The sequence below is a fragment of the Sphaeramia orbicularis genome, chromosome 19 (genome assembly GCF_902148855.1).
Source record: "Sphaeramia orbicularis chromosome 19, fSphaOr1.1, whole genome shotgun sequence".
Classification (NCBI taxonomy): domain Eukaryota; kingdom Metazoa; phylum Chordata; class Actinopteri; order Kurtiformes; family Apogonidae; genus Sphaeramia; species Sphaeramia orbicularis.
Genome location: NC_043975.1, coordinates 9,813,294 through 9,833,611, shown reverse-complemented (window position 1 = coordinate 9,833,611; position 20,318 = coordinate 9,813,294). Strand labels below are relative to the sequence as shown.

At 35.7% G+C, this 20,318-nt stretch overlaps 1 protein-coding gene across 5 annotated transcripts in view; it reads right to left on the bottom strand.

Moving 5' to 3' along the window:
* LOC115410551 (poly(ADP-ribose) glycohydrolase) overlaps nucleotides 1-20,318 on the bottom strand; it is a 49,903-nt gene that overhangs the window by 28,359 nt on the left and 1,226 nt on the right. For all 5 annotated transcript variants that reach the window (XM_030122235.1, XM_030122237.1, XM_030122236.1 and 2 more), the window contains 6 exons: nucleotides 18,489-19,225; nucleotides 16,804-16,926; nucleotides 11,889-11,975; nucleotides 11,557-11,631; nucleotides 5,313-5,405; nucleotides 2,619-2,773 (listed from right to left, as the gene is read on the bottom strand). In XM_030122235.1, coding sequence (XP_029978095.1) covers nucleotides 2,619-2,773; nucleotides 5,313-5,405; nucleotides 11,557-11,631; nucleotides 11,889-11,975; nucleotides 16,804-16,926; nucleotides 18,489-19,225 — 1,270 coding nt within the window. The remainder of the gene's footprint in view (nucleotides 1-2,618; nucleotides 2,774-5,312; nucleotides 5,406-11,556; nucleotides 11,632-11,888; nucleotides 11,976-16,803; nucleotides 16,927-18,488; nucleotides 19,226-20,318) is intronic.

Sequence of the window (20,318 nt, the reverse complement as noted above, 5' to 3'; positions counted from 1 at the left end):
ATTCAACAAACAATTTTATGTTAAAATCCTCAACAGATGTTTACTTCATCCCAGTTACAAGAAATATAAAAAGCATATATGTTTAATTTTTGAATTTGCTAGGTCATATTTATGAATTAAAATGCTACTTGTTTTTAGTTTGTTTTTTCAGTAAAATGTAATATAATCATCATAACCTTTATTTATTTAAACTCTGAAATATATTGATGACGCAACCTCATTTACAATATTGCCGAGACAGAACACGACATTTGAAACATCCAATGGACTTATCAGAAATCCCGAAAAATAAAAGTGACAAAGACGAATTAAAAACAGAGAACTCTACGTAAAAACAGGAGCTGGACAAGATATGAGGAAGCAATTCATTAAAAAATAATTTCTCATCATTTTTCTTTTAATAAAAAAGGAAAAGGGGTCCCACAGATCCAAACACCATACAAGGGTTAACAAAAACCGAACAGAAAATTGAGGTGATTTGTGGTTTTACTGTGGCTTTTTTCAGTCTAAACATAAAGCTAAGCTAACAGAGCTATAATGTAAACTATCAGCTGATGCAGCACGTGAAGATTTTGAGACACAGTGTTACTTTAAGCCACTGTCAAAATAAGTGAGTTTTAGTTTGAGGAAGAAAAGTCGATAATACTGTAACACAGATATGTATAAACAATGAGCTTTATACTTTATTCATCAAAACTACATTAAGTAAGGCTTTCAACAAGGTTTTCACATTCAGATGCAGAACCTTCACCTATAGAGTTTTCACGGCATGATGTTTGTAATTTTATTAATATGAAGGGTCATGATACTTCTCCCTGACCGCAATCCAAATTAATGACGGGATCATTTTTATACACAAACAAAACACTAGCTTCTATTTCAGCTGAATGAAACACTGATGTGAATGAATGCAGTTACAGCCTTCTGTAAAGCAGCCAATGGCTTTCTCCTTTGTCAAAGCAGCCATCTGAGTCAATGTTAATCTAATTCCCTCCTCCATTTAGGTAATTACACTGTGATGCCAACAGAGATGGGGACATGACTTAGCTGTGATCTGCAGACTGATGTGACATTACACCACCCTAACAATTGTCTGTAAAAGCTTGTGCAGGTTCGAACATTTTTTGTCCCCATGTTAGGCTTTTCAAGGACAAGGTTTGAATCTGAATAATACATGTGTAAAATATGTGTAAGATTTTGGTTGATCTGACAATGATGATAAACAACTGGTGTTAAAAATCGATAAATGTCAATAAATCTCTGAAAATTATTTATTATACAACAGGAAGTAACAATGTGACAGGGCTGTTTGTCTTAGAGCAGGGGTGTCAAACTCATTTTGGTTCAGGGGCCATATTTAGCCCAATTTGATCTCAAGCGGGCCAGACCAGAAAAATAATGACTTAATAACCTATAAATAATGACAAAGCCAAGTTTTTCATTTTGTTTTAGTGCAAAAAAACCCTGATTAAATTATGAAAATATTTACATTTTTAAAAAAAGATGTGAATAACCTGAAAAAACAGAAATTTCATTTGAAAAATTAGTGCAATTTTAGCAATATTATGCCTCGACTTATTATTTATACATGTGCATTACACACAATGTTACATAAACGTTTGGTAACAGGCAGAATATTGTTAAAATTTGGAGTTTGGAACTAAAATTTGAACAATTTCTACAATATTACATCTCTTATTATCAACACAACTACAGATCACAGTGGATCCGTAAACGCACAAAACATTTAGTAACAGGCAGAATATTGTTAAATTAGCACATTTCGGGTTGTTCATCTTTGTTTATATTTATGTGTTCATTTGCATTTTATTGTGAAAAAATAGTTTTGTAAATGTAAATATTTTCACAGTGTAATCTTATTTTTTTCACTTCAATTTTTCACGAAGAAAATTTGTAGTTGTCATTATTTATTGTGTTGTTATTTTTACTTGAGATCACATTGGTCTGTATGTGGAACCTGAACCAAAATGATTTTGACTACCTTGACTGTTTCGGTTAATTTTTGCACTTTCATCCCTCGGGCCGGAACGGAACCTTTGGCGGGCCAGATTTGGCCCCCGGGCCGCATGTTTGACACCTGTGCCTTAGAGGATTTTAAAACCAATCAGTCTTTTCACTTGTAGAATCTGTTGTGAGCCTTTTCTTTAATGTGTCCATCACTGTTCTTTTCCTGCTTTATCAGTAAACATGCAATGTTTCATATGATGCTGTAATAAGGAAGTGTGCCTGATTTAGCTGTCTGATATTCTAGGTAATAAGGAAGTGAGCCTGATTTAAGTATGTGATATTCTAGGTAGAACTTAAGTTACTGCTAATGTGAATTCATTAAGCCCGGCTGTGATTTAATGCTGTTTGGCTAGACAAGCAGTCAGGACATAGAGTGATTGGGGAGAATATCATAAGCAGTGGTGCCCCCTCATGGAAGAACACCCTCTCTCCATTTAACATCAAAACATGAAACTGGAACATTAGGCATTTCATGTCATTTTAAGGTATGTTTTGGTGTGCAGGAAGAGTGGATAGAACCCAAATGGCAGACAACAGAGATCTAAATGAAAGAATAAAGAATATGATGTGCGTTGTTATTCCTATAGTACCTGAAAAAGTTGATGTCTGGGTAGTTGTAGTACTCGGTCTTCCTCGAGTTTCGACGGGGAAAAGTGCAGAAGAAGGCGTTGGCGAGCAGACACGCCACCTGCTCCTGAGACATGGTGATGGAGTGGTTCATCCCTCCCTTGAGGAGTGGCAGCGGCTAAAAGAGGAACAGAGGGAACAACACGGGAAGGTCAAAATCATTTGGTTTCTTGTTTTGCTAAATGGGATGTTGGAGTACGCTACGTAAATGTACTAATTTTCTACCACTCTGGAGTTCTTCAATCAGCCAAAATAATTACAATCAGGGTCCATCCAGACACAAAAGTGATCCATACGTCTAATGAGGCGATGAGGTTTCAGATATACACAGCATTTATTTAAGAAAGACGACAGTACAAACCTGGTGACCTTATTGTACAAAGACTACAAAAATGTATCTGCAGTCGCGGAAAAAATTATTAGACCATCAAAAGTCATCAAAAACAATGCTTATGCAATCCAGTACTAACTCCTGTGTGTATCATATGACTAAAACAGACAGAAAAGAAAACATGGAATGCCTAAAAGCACTGTTTTTGGCAGTACAATGCCATAGATATTGATGTAAGAACTGAAGTGATTTTGGTTATTATCAAAAAAAACATGGAAAATGGATAGATATCAGCTCTGAAATTAAACTTTTATGAGCTATTTTTGTTGTTATCATTATATTTGTCCAAACTAATGTACCTTTAGTTGCACCAGGCATTAAAATGAACAAGAAATTTAAGAAAACAAGGGGTGGTCTAATAATTTTTTCCAGGACTGTAGATTATGATTAACCAAAATACTAAACTAATGCAGAGAAGTACGATATTTGACATGCATGAATATTTGATAAGGTCATGGAAAAGTATGATTTTTGCGTCTTTTTATTTTTGAGTGTTAAAGAATAGCAGGACAGAGAAAAGTCTCCCTGGAAATGAAACGGAAAATAAAAATAATCAAAATTTGACACTGCAATACTGGAGAAACTGCTCAGAAACCAGAATATTTAAACACCTTTGTGCTCCCTGCAGATCATCGTTACTTGATTATAAACCTTTCATAAACCTCTTGTGAGCTATTTTGTTGTTATCATTATATTTGTCCAAACTAATGTACCTTTAGTTGTACCAGGCATTAAAATGAACAAGAAATTGAAGAAAACAAGGGTAGTCTAATAATTTTTTCCACAACCGTATATGTCTGTTTCATCTTTTTGTGTAAGTTACACAGTGCATAAGAACATAGCTGCACCTGCCTCCTGCTATTTTACTGCCATAGTGTACTTTTACTAATGTATTTAGTACTAGAATTGTTGTTTACAGTAAGGATTTGCACCTATTAATGTTTTTTTTTTCCATTGTTTTATTAATATTTTTGGATCATTTGTGACATTTTTGTTATTTTCTGCATTGTTTTAACCCTTTATAGGGCAAGTGACTATTTTTGGTCATTTCCACACACATTACAAGACAGTTACAGGTCCAATGTGGTCTGTAGGGTCTGTAAGGTCCACCTCTGCATGAACAGTGAGTGTACCTGATTTGTTAGGTACCATGAAGTAATGGTACTAATGTAAGGAATGATGTTCAAAGGGATAATGTGGATGTGGACAGGTGTCTGGATCAGCACTTAAGTGGGTCTAATGTTCTAAAAGAGATGTTCTTTTCACCTTACATGTGTTTTTCTTGTATTTTTTCATATACACTTCTTAGATTTCTTTTTTTTTTTGCCACTTACAGGTAAAGAACAAAATATGGTAACTTCACTGACCTTGATTTTCTACATAACAATAAAAAACTTTGAAAAATTTCACAAAAGTAATAAAGTCTTGTTATGTCCTCCAATAACACACTAAGGTTGAAATTTTGAATTTCAAAGTATTTCTATGAGTGTCCTATAAAGGGTTAAGCTGTAATATCTGACCAGGAACAACAAATGAAACTGAGCCCTGTTGGCACTGTTATTTTACAGTTTCTTATGTTTCCGTTGATTAATGAGCTCATGTCAAATAAAGCAATAAATACAAATATAAAGTTTGAAAATGACCACACGGCCGCAATCATTAACTCAATTTGAGTTCTCCAGGATACTATATATCAAGTAAACTTGTAATTCAGTTAGCAACTTATGTATTAGATTATCCTTTTGTATGGAAGTAATGTAGCAGTGCAGCTTGCTGTGGTTTTCATTTCCAACGTGCTCCATCACAAGCAACAGCAACAGTTTTCGTTATAATTGAATGTGTTTCGATAATCTAATTCTGGAAAGGCTGCAGATTGTTTTCAATTGGAAAATCAATAATTACTGAAATTATTACAATTAGTTTCTCACATCAAATCTAATATTTTTCCACATTCATCACTGGAAATTCTTTTAAACCACTGTTCAATACTTAAATGTTAGTAAAAAAAAAATGAATTCATTAGCAGATGTGTGGTACCTTTGAGAATTTAACTCTCCATTAAGTAAACGTCATTGAACAAGATGACCACAAACACCATAAACCATCTGATAAATGACTATCAATAGCTACACGCCTTGACCTCACCATTTCATGACCGTTTTACAAGATTAATTGTCATGTTGTGACCTTTGGGATCGACCTGTCGGGTTGATCCACTGTGTCACGGACCGGTGAGTCTGTGTCGTTGGTTAGTGATGGCTGTTACCTTGGTACAGAGCTCAGATGCTCTCAGTGCTAATTGCACCATGTCTGGCAGCAGGGAGCCAAACAGATGTTCAGCAGCATCAGGATCCAGGGCCTTGGAGAGAGCAAGAGATCTGTTTATGTTTGTTGTTTTGCCACAAAACTCAGCTGTGACATTATTAGCTGTTTGGGTTGATTAGTTTCAAGAGAGGCAGATGAAAACGAACAGCTCTGGTATCATCATGTCAAAATTTTAAAGCTGCATTTATTTGTTTATAAAGAAACCAGTATTTTACATTATTATTATTACCAATAAATAGTGGTGGGATTGCATTTGACTTGAGTATTTCCGTTTTATGTATGTTCGTCATACTTCTACTCCACTACATCTAATATTGTACCTTTATCTGATTTACAGCTTTCATTCCCGTCTGGTTCTGTTAAAACCACATATATCGAAATATCTGGTTGCACGTTCCTTTGGTGGGTTTAAAAAGTTTTCCATCTTCTATAGTTAAATAACCCTCACCCCCCCTGAAATGCATCGCCACAGTTAAAAAGTTCACATTCTCCTTTGACAACAACACTAAAAACGTAGGATGTAGGGATGCAAATTATCGATTAATCCATTAATCATTAGTTGGTTGACCTTATCGATTGATTAACAATTAATTGCTAAGCTGCGATTTTCCTGAAAAACCTGAATTTGTCTTTCGATAGGGTCTATAAGAATAAAAGCTAAATATTGTTTATATACTTCGTGAAAAATGCGTGTCATATTCCTTAATGATTGATTTATTGTACCATTGGATACAGTACAGGCAATGATATTTATGTTGTAGAACTTAATACATTCTGCAGAGAAATTCAATAAAATAAAGGGATCTGAAAAGGGGCAGTTTAGAACAAATGGGCATTTCTTAGTTTGCATCACTGACGTAATGAAGCCCTTAATTTAAGATTTTTTTTGCTTCATTCAAGCAAAAAAAAATGTGCCAATGGAACAAGTGAAAATGATCTTGGTACGATTTCTTGAAATAAGATTTTCAAGATCTATTGTCTAAAAATACGTTCTTATATCTCACTGAAAAGTTGCTCTTTAGGTGATTACCGTACTTTCCGGACTATAAGCCGCATCCACCCCGTCTCCAATGTCTCACCATTGATTCATTGATGCCAAGCTTACGTGCAGCAGCTCTATTTCCTTCTTCGTCAGCCGGATCGATCATTAGCCCAGAAAACATAAATTAGCCGCAGCATTTTAGAGCCGCGGGTTCACAGTGTGTGGAAAAAATAGCGGCTTATAGACTGGAAAGTATGGTATGTCTTATTTTAAGTGTGATGAGATATTTTGACTAGAAATGAGAAAAATACAGTTTCTAAGATTTTGATTTTTTCCAGTGTAGGGATATGGTTTAAAATTAAGCACTGTAACGCAAACAAAAATGCAGAACATTCATCATTCTCATTTAGTTTTTGATCCAAACTTCAATCAATTTATTAAGTTTAATATATTGCCAAGACCTAATCCAAGCAATTAATCAAGAACTTAAAACATGCTAACTGATGGCCTATCTTTAGAGAAAAAATGGACAACACATTTCTCTTCGAATAAGTAAACCTCAACTACTCGACCTAAAACCCCTGATGTAAACAACTAGTGAAACTGTCGACTTGTTCTTTGATTTTAACACAGAAAGTGAAAGACATGACTTCTGCATCTGGCTGGACACATGAACTCATTTAGTTTTTGATCCAAACTTCAATCGATTTATTTAGTTTAATATATTGCTGAGCCCTAATCCAAGCAATTAATCAAGAACTTAAAAAATGCTCACTGATGGCCTATTCTTAGAGAAAAAACAGACAACACATTTCTCTTCAAATAGGTAAACCTCAACTACTCAACCGAAAACCCTTGATGTAAACAACAAGTAAAACTGTCGACTTGTTCTTTGATTTTAACACAGAAAGTGAAAGATATGACTCTGCATCTGGCTGGACACTTCATCTATAATAATATCATCTAATCCAAATCTATGACTCCATAATACCGCGCGAGTGCAGTGACATGTCTTAGACAATATATACTAGCCATATTTAAACCCAAATGTCAGAATGATCAATCACGGAGTAATTTCATCAAGGTTGCGCAGCCATAGCAGCTGATTAAACAGTTTTCCTGTAAGAGATGCAAATGACCAAGCATCTGAAACAGAAAGGACAGTGCGTCCATGACAAGAAGCCTTGACTGGTGATTTAGTTTAGAACGTTTATATTATTGCAAAGGAAGCCTGACTAAACACTGTCATAAGTAATGACCTGGTTGACATCATAAACTGCTCCTATGGGTGTAATAAATGAAGGCGGCTGACAGGGCGAGACGCTGGATATAGCTGAGGTAGTATAAGCCGAGCTCTTTAAATCAGCACAGACAGTGCATCAAATCAACTGAACTAACTCTCTATATGACTTGATACAGGTCTGTACATCACAGCAAACTGACAAAGTAATCAAGCAAAGACGGGGGTGGGAAGTGCGAAACCAGAGCTCCCCCGAACAGATTTACCACAACACCTCACATCCCTGTTTCTGCTCCCCACTGGTCAGAGCAATAAAGCAATCTGCACGACTGCATCTGTGGACATGCGGCCGCGTAAAAAATGAAACCCGACGCTCGCTCGTAACCGTAAATACGGCACCGGTTTGGGCTGGAGAGGCAGAAATGAACAAAACTGATGCTGTCCGTCAACCACTTGTCTGTTATTCATAAGGTGCGCACGCTCAGATGAATATTCAATGAAGGTGCTCGTCCTGTCAGTCTGTGCCATTCATGTCTGCGTTTCTCTGACATCATCGTACTCCGGTGTCTTCAATCTGGCATCTCCAGGGCAAAAGCACCAAAGTAAAAAATTGAGCACTTTACATAAAGATGTTAGCCTTTCCCTATTTACTTTATATTACAAATAAATCCTGCATATGAGATTCTGTGATGAGTTTTTATAAATTAAAAATGCGCTCTCCATATCTGATTTGTACTTGTACCAGTCTGTTTCAGATACATGTGGCCTATTCGCTCCTGCCCGGTCAGCATCTTCCACAATTAAAACACAAACCTATTGCAGGCTCTAAATAAATCTGTAAGAGGAAAAGGCACTAAATAACGTTCATAAAGAGTGTGTGTGTCAGCTCAGCAATAACAGTCTGCGTAAATAAAGCCATTTGTTGCGAGCTACAATGACATTTATGTGGCTATTAACTGTTACCGACAAGTGTCCGATGTAAACTGCGTTTAGGTTTGCTTTCGCGTTATTGTACCAATTGTACACTTACATGAAGATGCACAGTTGCAAGTGTTAAAGTGTTTGATCAAAGATACTGGAATAGCATATTCAATTCAATCAAGAAAAAGTGGGTTATCGACACAAAAATAATAAAGATGCAGGAAAGTACCGATTTAAGAAAAAAAAAGGCTTTATTAATTACAGAGCCTTTTTTACCCCTTTATATGACTTCATTATTGTCTTTTAATGTGGAAAAAAGACAATACGTTGGAAAAAACAATTTGGAATCATTTTTAGACAAATTTTAAACTCACTTCTACCCTTGGAAAATGTTAAATCTTTATTTCTACCATGTTTGATTCCTAACTGTTCTTGCTTTAGTCGGACATTATGCAATTGTATTTTAATAACTGCAATTACTTTTAAGGTTGTATTGTTTTACTGCATTGCCTTCTAACATTTTATCTCCGCTTTGAATTATCTTGTGTTTGTGAATTTATTCAAATACTTTGAAAATGACGACTTCACCTCAATAAATTCCAGGTTAAAGTAAATGAATGAATGTGGCCTTTAAATCAAACTCTGATTTAATATACTGTGCATATGACAGTACTGGGCATTTCATACTCTGGCAATAAAAAAAAAAATCTTGCCATTTTAGTAGACCTGATTCAATCCAACTGCAGCAGTAACGACAAACTTCAGCCTTCGGCTAAATCCTCTCGACATGTTTAAGCTATCTGATAAAACTGCTATTCTAACATGATTTATGACACACAAACCTACCGCTGATATTACAGTGTAGGGTTTAAATAGAGCTGAGTAATAACTGGTAATGTCAGGCGTTTTATTTTCTGACAACTACCTAAATTTGACCTTTTGGCAAAAGATTAAATTATTTCTCTAGACTCCCACTTTGCCTCTGAACGCCTGTAACATTCACCTGTATGAAATCCATTATTGTTCTTGTGAAAAATGACAGAAATCCATTTGGCATCCTGGCATCCATGAAAAAATGGCTACATGTTTTTTTTTTTTTTCGTGACATGAGATGCTGCAGAGCAACAGTCTATATCAGTGAAACATAAAAAAGCCTCCTTTCCATTAGGAAAATCAGACCCCTTGTGTCTCTTCTTACAAGCTCAGGAAAAAAAAAAGGTTTATAACAAACTCTCATGTCACAGCAACAGACATCTCTCCAAATGGAATATTCTTGGCGATTTATAAGCCAGACACCAGCCCTGCGCCCCCTGATTCTCTACACAGGATGACGCAGAGCACATCAAGACAACAGATGATGGATGGCCTCTAAACAAGGCTGGAGAAAACACTGACAACTCTGAGCAACGACCAATGAACCAACAGCGCTCTGGACATCATGACGCAACTCAGGCCCATTTTCCCCCTGGCCTGTTAAAAAAAAAAAAAATTGGCTACAAAGTGTAAAAAAAGAAAATCTACACAATAAATTTCAACTGAACACTGATACTTCATCCTTAAACAGCCACAGTCGCGGAAAAAATTATCAAAAACTATGCTTATGCAATCAAGTACTAACTCCTGTGTGTATCATGTGACTAAAACAGACAGAAAAGAAAACATGGAATGCCTAAAAGCACTGTTTTTGTCAGTACAATGCCATAGATATTGATGCAAGAACTAAAGTGATTTTGGTTATTATCAAGAAAACCATGGAAAATGGATAGACATCAGCTCTGAAATTAAACTATTATGAGCTTTTTTTGTTGTTATCATTATATTTGTCCAAATAAATGAACATTTAGTTGTACCAAGCATTAAAATGACCAAGATATTGAAGAAAACAAGGGGTGGTCTAATAATTTTTTCCGCAACTGTATACATATACATATATCTGTGCAAAAGTCTGAGGCCACTTTTAGATTTGCTGGTTTTGCAGGATTGAAATGAACTTATGTATTTGTTTCTCATTCACTTTTCTTCATATCATTAGCCTCACAGCATAGTTGCCTAAGTCTTATTTTTGGCCAAATTGTAATATCTGCATAACTTTGTTCTCCTAACACTGCTGCTTTATTTTGCATCATTGTCTTTGTCCTGAAAAAGACATGATTTGGGCAATTATTGGTCATTCCCCACACTCACTTCATAAATCAGCTCTGAAATTAAACTCTTATGAGCTATTTTTGTTGTTATCATTATATTTGTCCAAACAAATGTACCTTTAGTTGTACCAGGCATTAAAATGAACAAGAAATTGAAGAAAACAAGGAGTGGTCTAATAATTTTTTCCATGACTGTGGATTATGATTAACCAATATACTAAACTAATACAGAGATGTATGACATAGGATGAGCATGAATATTTGATAAGGTCTTGGACATGTATGATTTTTGTGTCTTTTTATTTTTGCATGTTAAAGTCTCCCTGGAAATGAAACAGAAAACAAAAATAATCAAAATTTGACATGGCAACACTGAAGAAAATGCTCAGAAACCAGAATATTTAATCACTTTTGTGCTCTCTACAGATCATCGTTACTTCATTATAAACCACGCTGCCGTTGCCAGTTGTCACTTCCATTCGTCTCACAGCTGTGTTGACTAATTTTCACATATGAAGCTGTCAAAATGCTAACATATATTTGTATTGATTTATAAAGCTACTGATGCCAAGCTAAATCTTATCCAATATCAAATGGTACATCCGCTTCACAGTTTACAAACAGCTGAGCGTGCTGTCATCAGTAACTAATGAGCCATCTGCGCCTACGCTGACCTGTAAGAGGACTGGTTTACGATGCTGTCTGTCGGATAATAAAGTGTCATGATTGGATAGTTAATGTCTCATTAGTTAATATGTGTCCTTTAACATTTTAACATGTGTCCATCTGTGTTTACATCTGCATGCCAGAATTAAATCAATTCAGAGTCTCATTTGTGATGATAAAAGATAGTGATGTTCAATAAAATATGAGTCATAATAGATTATAATGCGTTTACCTTAGTGCAGTACAAATTCAATGCGGTGAAGTCCCATTTCTTGGCATTTGAAGCGTTGTATCTCAGTATTGCATCCTGTAACAAGACATTTCATTAGTATTTGTGAAACATAAACTTAATCTTAAACAACAGTTAAATTATTAAAAAGTCAATATGGATAATTCGAGAAGAAAACAATGTGTCAAAATATCCTCTAGCAAGAGATGTCTGACACTCAGTTCATTAGGTTAGGGCGCCATCTTGTGACATTTTTTGGTAATAACATCTAAACTACACAGCACAGATCTCCCTATTATACAGAAGGTTAATTCAGAAAACAGTACAAAACTTACCTTTAGGTCAAGAGGACTTGCAAATTTCTTGGTTAAAGCTTCTTCAATCAACTCCCACCGACTTTTATTCTGAAGTTCTTGAGTTTCCTGCAGGAAAATAAATTTCATCAGCTCTCTGGAAAGGCCAATTCATCCAGTGAAGAACAGTGGAAAAGGAAGTATTTAGAGTCTCTAATAGAGGTACCACAAATCTTACTGAATTAAAAACATGCAAGTATTACCTGCAAAACAGTTAAAGTATTTTAATAAAAGCACTTGCTTGGTTCCTCTGAGTGATTACATTTGTTGGAATGACTTGAATAATTACAGTCTCCGGTCCCAGGATCTGTTATTTTAACAGGTTCCAAAAGTCAGAACAGAACTGGGAAAGAAAGCTTTTAAATATTCTGCTCCCACTGCCTGGAACAACCTACAGATGGACATTAAACTAAAGGAATTGGTCTCTTTTAATACATTCAAAGTCATTTTAAATCAATGGGAAAAGGACAAATGTGGGTGTAGATGTTTTTTCTAATTGATTGAATTGGGTTTGGCTTTGAAAGGCTTTTAAGGAACATTGTTGTTATACTTTTAGTACCTTTTAAAATAATGGTGACGTTTTATATGTATGTTCTAATCAGTTTTAAGTTTGTTTTTAGTTCTGACTTTTATTGTGTTTATGTATATTTTTAGTGTGGATGTATGGCTGTGATTTCCATTGTGTGTGACTTCTGCTGCTGCTGATGTCTTGGCCAGGACACTCCTGAAAAAGAGATTTTTAATCTCAAATGAGCGTTTTTCTTGGTTAAATAAAGGTTATAATAATTTTTTAAAATTTACTTTATTATCTATAAATTAGCTCACAGATCTCAAACATGTGGCCCAGGGGCCAAATCCGGCCCGCCAAAGGGTCTAATCCGGCACGCAGGATGAATTTGTGAAATGCAAAAATTACACTGATGATATTAACAATCAATGGTGTCATAATCATTTTAATTCAGGTTCCACATACAGACATATACAGTCCAATTAGATTTCAAGTGGGTCTGAACCAGTAAAATATTATCATAATAACCTATAAATAATGACAACCCCAAATTTTCTCTTTTTTTTGGTGTAAAAAAAGTTAAATTACATGAAAATGTTTACATTACCAAACTATACTTTTACAAAAAATGTGAATAATCTGAACAAATATGAACAACATGAAATGTCTTAAGAAAAGTAAATGCAATTTTACCAATATTCTGCCTGTTACAAAATGTTTTGTGCAATTGTAATGCACATGTGTAAATGATAAACTGATAAACCGAGGCATAATATTGTTATAATTGCACTTGTTTTTCTTAAGACAATTCAAGTTGTTTATGTTATTCAGATTTTTAAGTAAACGCAGTAAATGTAAACCTCGTCATAATATAATTTTAATTTTTTCACTGTTATTATTTTACTGGTCCGGCCCACTTGAGATCAAATTGGGCTGAATGTGGCCCCTGAACTAAAATGAGTTTGACACCCCTGACTTAGCTCATTAACAGTAAATATTCTGTGTTGCTGCATCACGTTGCTGTCATTTCTGCTGAAAGTAAAGCTACTTTGAGCTACTTTATATCCAGTTTCTTTACTTTACTTTACACCCAGAGACACCAGCCAAAGGTGTGAGGGCTAAACACATGCTTAATGGGAGAGTAAGAAGGGAAAATAAGTAGCAGTGGTACTCTCAACAACTTCTAGACATTTGGGCCTTGCACTTTAAACAAATTTTGAGTCAAACCCCATATTCTGACTTACTAAACCCTGAGATAGGAAGCTCAAGAGTTGTTGCTCTACAACAGCTGATCACAGTTCAGTCAGCTCAGAGTGTGGCGTGTGCCTGGTAAATGAGAAAAGCCATCATCAATGACAGATGATGATTCAACATGGTAAGATGCAGAGCTGTCATGTTAATTCAGAGCAGCTAGAAGTATGTGCAGAAATATATGCATGTGTTTGCAGCCTATAAGCACATTTGTCTAAAAAAAATCAGATGTCAAGAAGAAAGAGCTTAGTATAGTAAAAAACATCAGTATATTGATATTAATGGCTTATTTATTGAAGGTTATTGATTGATCTTTTGCTATAGATATCCATCATATATTATTATTTCTTTTAAACTCTGATAAGAACCAAAAGCAGGATGCACCAAAAGCAATAAGATACAGACTTGAAACATGATCTCAACCATCTGCAGCCAAAAAAGTGTCTTATTACTTAGCATGTAGGCTAGTGGACATCTTAACAAACTTCAACACTTGCTTATTATGAACTATTCACATCATCTTGTACATATAACATACTCTGACAGAGATGATTCACTGATCATTTATCGATAATACCTATTGACAAAGTGTCTTCAATGACATTATTTACACAAACAGAGTCTAATAATACAAAGCTTCTGTGTAGATGAACTTTACTGACAATCTGAGAGCAGTCTGAATGTATTATTTACCTAATTTTAACCCTAACCCTAAAGAAACAGTCAAAAATTTGGAAAATGTTTACACACTCTGATCACAATAGCACCATTTTCCATCAGCCTCACTCCAAATTCAGAGGTAATCTAACCTAATTAATTAAATTTTTAGAGCGGCAGTTAATCTAGAATTTCACAGGACTATGAGCCAAACCACACATTAATTATATGTAAAGAAACTAATCCATTTGCCCCATCTTATTTTGTAAAGTTCCGTTTGCAGCCTTAGCATAAATGGTAATCTCGCCATTTTGTGAATTTCATCAATAATTTTCAACCAGTCCTCCAGCACCGGTGGATCAAGTTGAAGCCATTTACGAGTGATTAGTTTTTTTTGCTGCAGCACCAAAGATTTTTAAAAGGTATTTATCACTTATTGTCAAAACATCAGGAAGATCTCCTAACAATAGTGACAACGTAAGATGCCGTAATTGAAAACACAAAATCTGTTTTATTCTTATTCCAACATCTTTCCAAAAAGTTGTAATTTTCCAAACAGGACCAAAAAATGTGGGTGTGGTTTGCCTCTGTGCCCCCGCAACCCCTCCAGCATGTAGAAGCATTAAAGTTTCTATAAAACTGTTTTTTTTTGTGTGTGTGTGTGTGTTATAAAGAACCGTACTAAATTTTCCTAACTAAATTCTCAGAGGCAATCTAACCACAAGGAAACCAGTATCAGCCTCTACACACAAGACCAATCATCACTTTTTAACTTTTTTTTTTTTACTTCTAATGAATGTGTGAATCGTGGAGGCCTCTGCACTTGCGGTGTGCTGCCTTATCGCCTAGCGGACATTGCAGCCAATCAGAGAGATCCATTCAGACAGCAGGTGAGAAGAGGCAAAGAAACTCAAGGTTTGTTGCAGAAAACCTGGTAGTAAGCATTAGGGTCACAAAATAAGTTGGTGACTCAAGACTTAGACTGAACTCACTTTGTTGAACTGAAAACCCATTTCCCCTCCTATGAGGATTAACAAACAGCATTTACACTAAACCCCTGTTGTGAGTCAATCCCCTGGAATGTGAGTCCACTATAAACACTGATAATGTAAGATGCCAGGAAACGAAAACCTTTTCATTTTTAAAAGCTTTTTAAGTTTCCATTCTGTCAAACCTTCATCCTCCATCCTAATCCTCAGTACAGTACTTGCATTCGTACTCCTTTAACCTTCAACTTGTTTTGTCATCAATTAAACCATGGCTTTTACATCTTCTACATCAAATCAAAACAACCAGTGAATCATTTACGATAAAGTCTCATAGGTATGAACTTAAGCTCCATAAAAATAACCCACTAAAAACTGTTAAAAACTGTTCCGAGACTCATATGAACATTTTAAAACACTTAAGCAAAATAAATGGCACATGTTGTCTTCAAGTTGTACGACACATACAGCTCTGGAAAAAAATTAAGACCACAGCAATTTCCTCTGAAATCAGCATGTGTGCATGTATGACAGCCATTCCGTTCCTTTCACTGAAGTGTTTTAAAAGCTTTTTAATTTTCCATTCTGTCAAACCTTCATTCTCCATCCTAATCCTTATTACAGTACTTGCATTTGTACTTCGTTAATATTCAAGTTGTTCTGTCATTAATTAAAACATGGCTTTTACATCTTGTATATCAAATCAATACCAGTGAATCAGTTACGATAAAGTCTCATAGGTATGTACTTTACCTCCGTAAAAAGAACCCACTAAAACTATTACAAAGTGTTCCCAGACTTACATGAACATTTTAAAACACTTCAGCAAATGAAATGACACGTTGTCTTCAAATTGTGCAACACATACAGCAATTTCCTCTGAAATCAGCATGTGTGCATGTATGACAGCCATTCCATTCATGTGTCTGTTAAATTCCAACACAAAAACACCTTATTCTACTGAATAAACACCTGATCCATGTCTTATTTAAGAAGGAGAAGTATAAACACCACTACTGGGGCCATCACTATCTTCTTGCAATAGGCAAAAAAAGTGCTATTAGTACCGCAAAAGTAAATGGAATCCAAAAATAACTATTGAAAACTACTGGACTTCTGCTCTGACAACATTCCCAAACTCTGAGGACTGGTTTTTCTATCAGGACAATGCTTCTGGCCTCAGCTACGTCAATAAACATGACTATTTGTCATGTTCTGCAAATATATGCTCTAAATAACAATATCTTTATTTGGAATTTGGGAAAAAATGTTGTTGGTAGTTTAGAAAATGAAACAAATATGTTCATTTTACTCAAAAACATACCTTTAAATCATAAAATCAGTTAAAGTAATAATTTTGCAGCAGTCTCTTATTTTTTTCTGGAGCTGTATGTTGTAGTTAACCATAGTGTGTGCTCACTCCATTTAAAATGTACACAATACTGTTCATCTTGGAATATTTACCAATGCTTAAACTCAAATTATGAAGTCTTACCTCATCTTTTACAGGAAACAAATTCCTACTGGAACAGGGCATTTTGACATGGATATCATCCCAGCTATCCCTAAACTTTGTTGGATATGGTACTGGAACTCTACCCTTCTGGAGGAGGTCTGTCTGTCAGTGTGGAAGACAAATACAGTTAATTGTTGTATTCCTGATCTTTGCAGCAATCTGGTAGAAAGAAACATGGCACCTGTGAAATTATTTTTTGTGATTTAAACCAAATACACCGATCATCCATAACATCAGCTACATTCAGACAGCAGGTCTTAATGCACAATTCGGATTGTTTGGTGAAATCCAATTTTTTGTGTGCTCGTTCATATTACACATTAAATGCGACTTCTATTAGTTTTGAGTATGACCTGAATACGACCCTGAAGTGACCCGCATGTGCAAAAGAGGTCTTGATGTAATACGTGACCATGCAGACACGTACTGTGTTTATTGAAGTAAATATGTTTTTCCCGCTGCACCTCCTCCTGGGACACAGAATTGTGACGTTTGACGCATTTTAATGACGTCCAGGTCGAATAAAAGCAACCTGGCTGTTCAGACTGAAGTTGCATTGCATAATATCAGATACTTATCGGATTTAGGACCACATATGAAAGTGGCCTGGGTCAGATTTGAACAAATCGGATTCGTGCTGTTCTAAAGCTGCACAATATATCATTTAAGCATCGACATCACAATATATGTGTGCACAATAGTCACATCGCAGGTCCTGCAATGTAGGCGGCAAGTGAACTCAGTGTGTTCTCATCTAATTTCAAGGGTACCTGACATACACTACGCACAGTGATCCACCAGTCACAATTGTTCTTCATCAGTTTGGAGTGAGTCACTGGTAACAACACTGAAAAATGAGCAACGAACAAGAGAAAATCACCCAAAACAAAGACTTGGTGCCAAAAAGAAAAGCAACGTCATTTTTCTGGAATTATTTCAGCTACAAGGATGATACTGAAACACGTGTTCTGTGTCGACAGTGCCTTCCACCTGTCACCACAACGAGAGGAAACACAACTAATTAGTGTGACCATTTACATTGGCAACACACATCTATTATATCCTCCTGAGTATTTTTTCATATCGCAATATATATCGCAGGGTAAAAAAAAAACAAAACGCAATGTCAGTTTTTTCCAATATCGTGCAACCCTATGCTGTACAAACTGTCTTTAACAGATTGAATACAGGCCACATATGGGCAAAAAAAATCAGATTTTGGCCACATTTGCCTGCAGTCTGAACGTAGCCATTATGCCCACTGACAGGCACAGACAAGTGGTGTTAATGCTGATTATCTCATTACAATGGGATCTGTCAGTGTGGGAAATATTAAGCAGCAAGTGAACATTTAGTTCATCATTTAAAAAATAAGGCCTGAGATAAGCTGGTATAAAATGACATCAAGGAGTTTAAGGGTCAAAACACAGTAATGTCCCATCAGAGAGTGAACTTTAATTTATTGCCATTCTAACATTTATTTCAATATAAAGTAGCTCCTTGTTTTGGACGATCCCTTATGGTCCAACTAAAGCAAAAATGAATTTACAAGTAAAAATGTGGGTCATTTCGCAACACTAAACTGTCAGATTGTCTCTAAAATGTCCCATCAGAGATTTCGAATACCATGTTTTGACCCTTAACAAAGAGAGAATTGCTCAAACCCTTATCATCACAGTGTGATGTCCAGGAACATCCTTCAGGGGATGAAGTGGTCTTCCACATTCAGGCATTCTCCTCAGTTCACTGATTGGCACCCCCAGCCACGTGACACTAGGCTTTTCAGTTTCCTTTTCCACATCTGGTTCTTTTGGATCAGACCAACGACGTTTGGCAGCAAAACTAGATGATAATGATGATGACGATCCCCCTGGAAAGAAGTCTGTGATTTTGCCATGATGTTTAACAGAGAACTCTGCACTTTTAGAGGACGTCTCCATTTCCTGTTCATCCAGATCACCATCATCACTGGTCAGCATCTCATTAAACTCATCAACTGCAGTCCGTGTCGACTGCAAAGCATCTTCCTCCAGGTCCTGTGGTGTCAGGGGTTGGGTTTCTTCATCCAGATCAGACACAGCAGCAGGTTGTTCTGCATTCTGGCAGTCCACAGATTGAGCTGAGGTGCTTTGAACAACACTTTCATCAGTCATTTCAACATTCTCTTGGTTCTGGTCCACTTCATCACTGTTTTTCTGAGGCTTCACTAGCCATCGGTCGAGAGTATTCTTTAACTTTTTTTGCTGTCTAGGGCTGATTCTGTTGGGATTATTTATTTTCACGCCTCGCAGCCCACCTGCTCCAGTCTTCGGCTTTATATCCATTTGTTTTTCTCTGTTCTCTTCTCTTCTTTCTTTATCCACTATGACATTATTTATGTTCTCCAAGTGCAAAGAGGAACCTGAAAAATTTAAGGAGAGGTGTGATTTTATTAAAACAGCCGACAGCTTGTTTCTAGACATACAAATTCTTCTAAAAAATGTTTCTGAAAGCTGTTTCTGGGAACAGCTGGCTTTTTCAGCCATAACCTGAGTGCGGCAAAAATTGTGTTTTGATCACTATTAGATAAGAAATACTGCCTGTGAGTGAATCAATCAAAATTAAATTGGCTTCAGGATTATTCATGACACAAAATGTGTTGGAGATGGTATTAATGAGATCATAGATACGTCTTTGACCAACTCAAGTATTTTAAAGCCACTTTTTTCAGGACTTTAAATACAGGGTTTCTGCAGGTATCAGTGAACCTAATTTAATGCTTTTTGACGCCCTTTTTAATGCCCCTTTAAACAAATATAATGCCCATGTCCAACTGCAGATACAGTATTATATATAGGTTTATATACACGATGGTTTACTGTCAACAGGTTTTAACCAGATTCTGAATAGTTCCTCCTGAAATCACTTCGGCTGAAACCCATTTTTCTGACATTTGTTAATATCCCCTTCACTCTTTCGCCACAGCATGAACATGCTCACAGCACTTTGCATTCCAAGCATCTGGTGTTGATGACTCCGTGTATCAGCCATAAACAATAGCCAATTAAAGGGTTCCATATATCAATCATCACACTATACTTCTGATCAAAATTATTAAATGTTTATATAATCAAAATAAATTGTGAATGACAATGCTTTTACTCCATCAAGTGTATTTAATTTTTTAATACCTCTGGACATCAAATTTAATGCTTTTCAATGCCATTTAAAGCCTTAATTTTCACAAAATCTATTTAATGACTTTTAATGCTTTTTAATGACCCCCAGAAACCCTGAAATAATTATACGAATGATAAAATGATAATTATCAAATTAAAACAAAATGTTACCTGGTTTTAGTCTCACTTCATCAACAAAACTTTCTTCAAGCAAACAAAATCAGAAAATATATGTCGAGCTTCTGCCATCACAAATTTATTAAGTCATCTTTTTATGTCTCTGCTTACAATTTTAGACAGACATTAGTATTTGACTGAAGTCTTGAAGAAATTTGT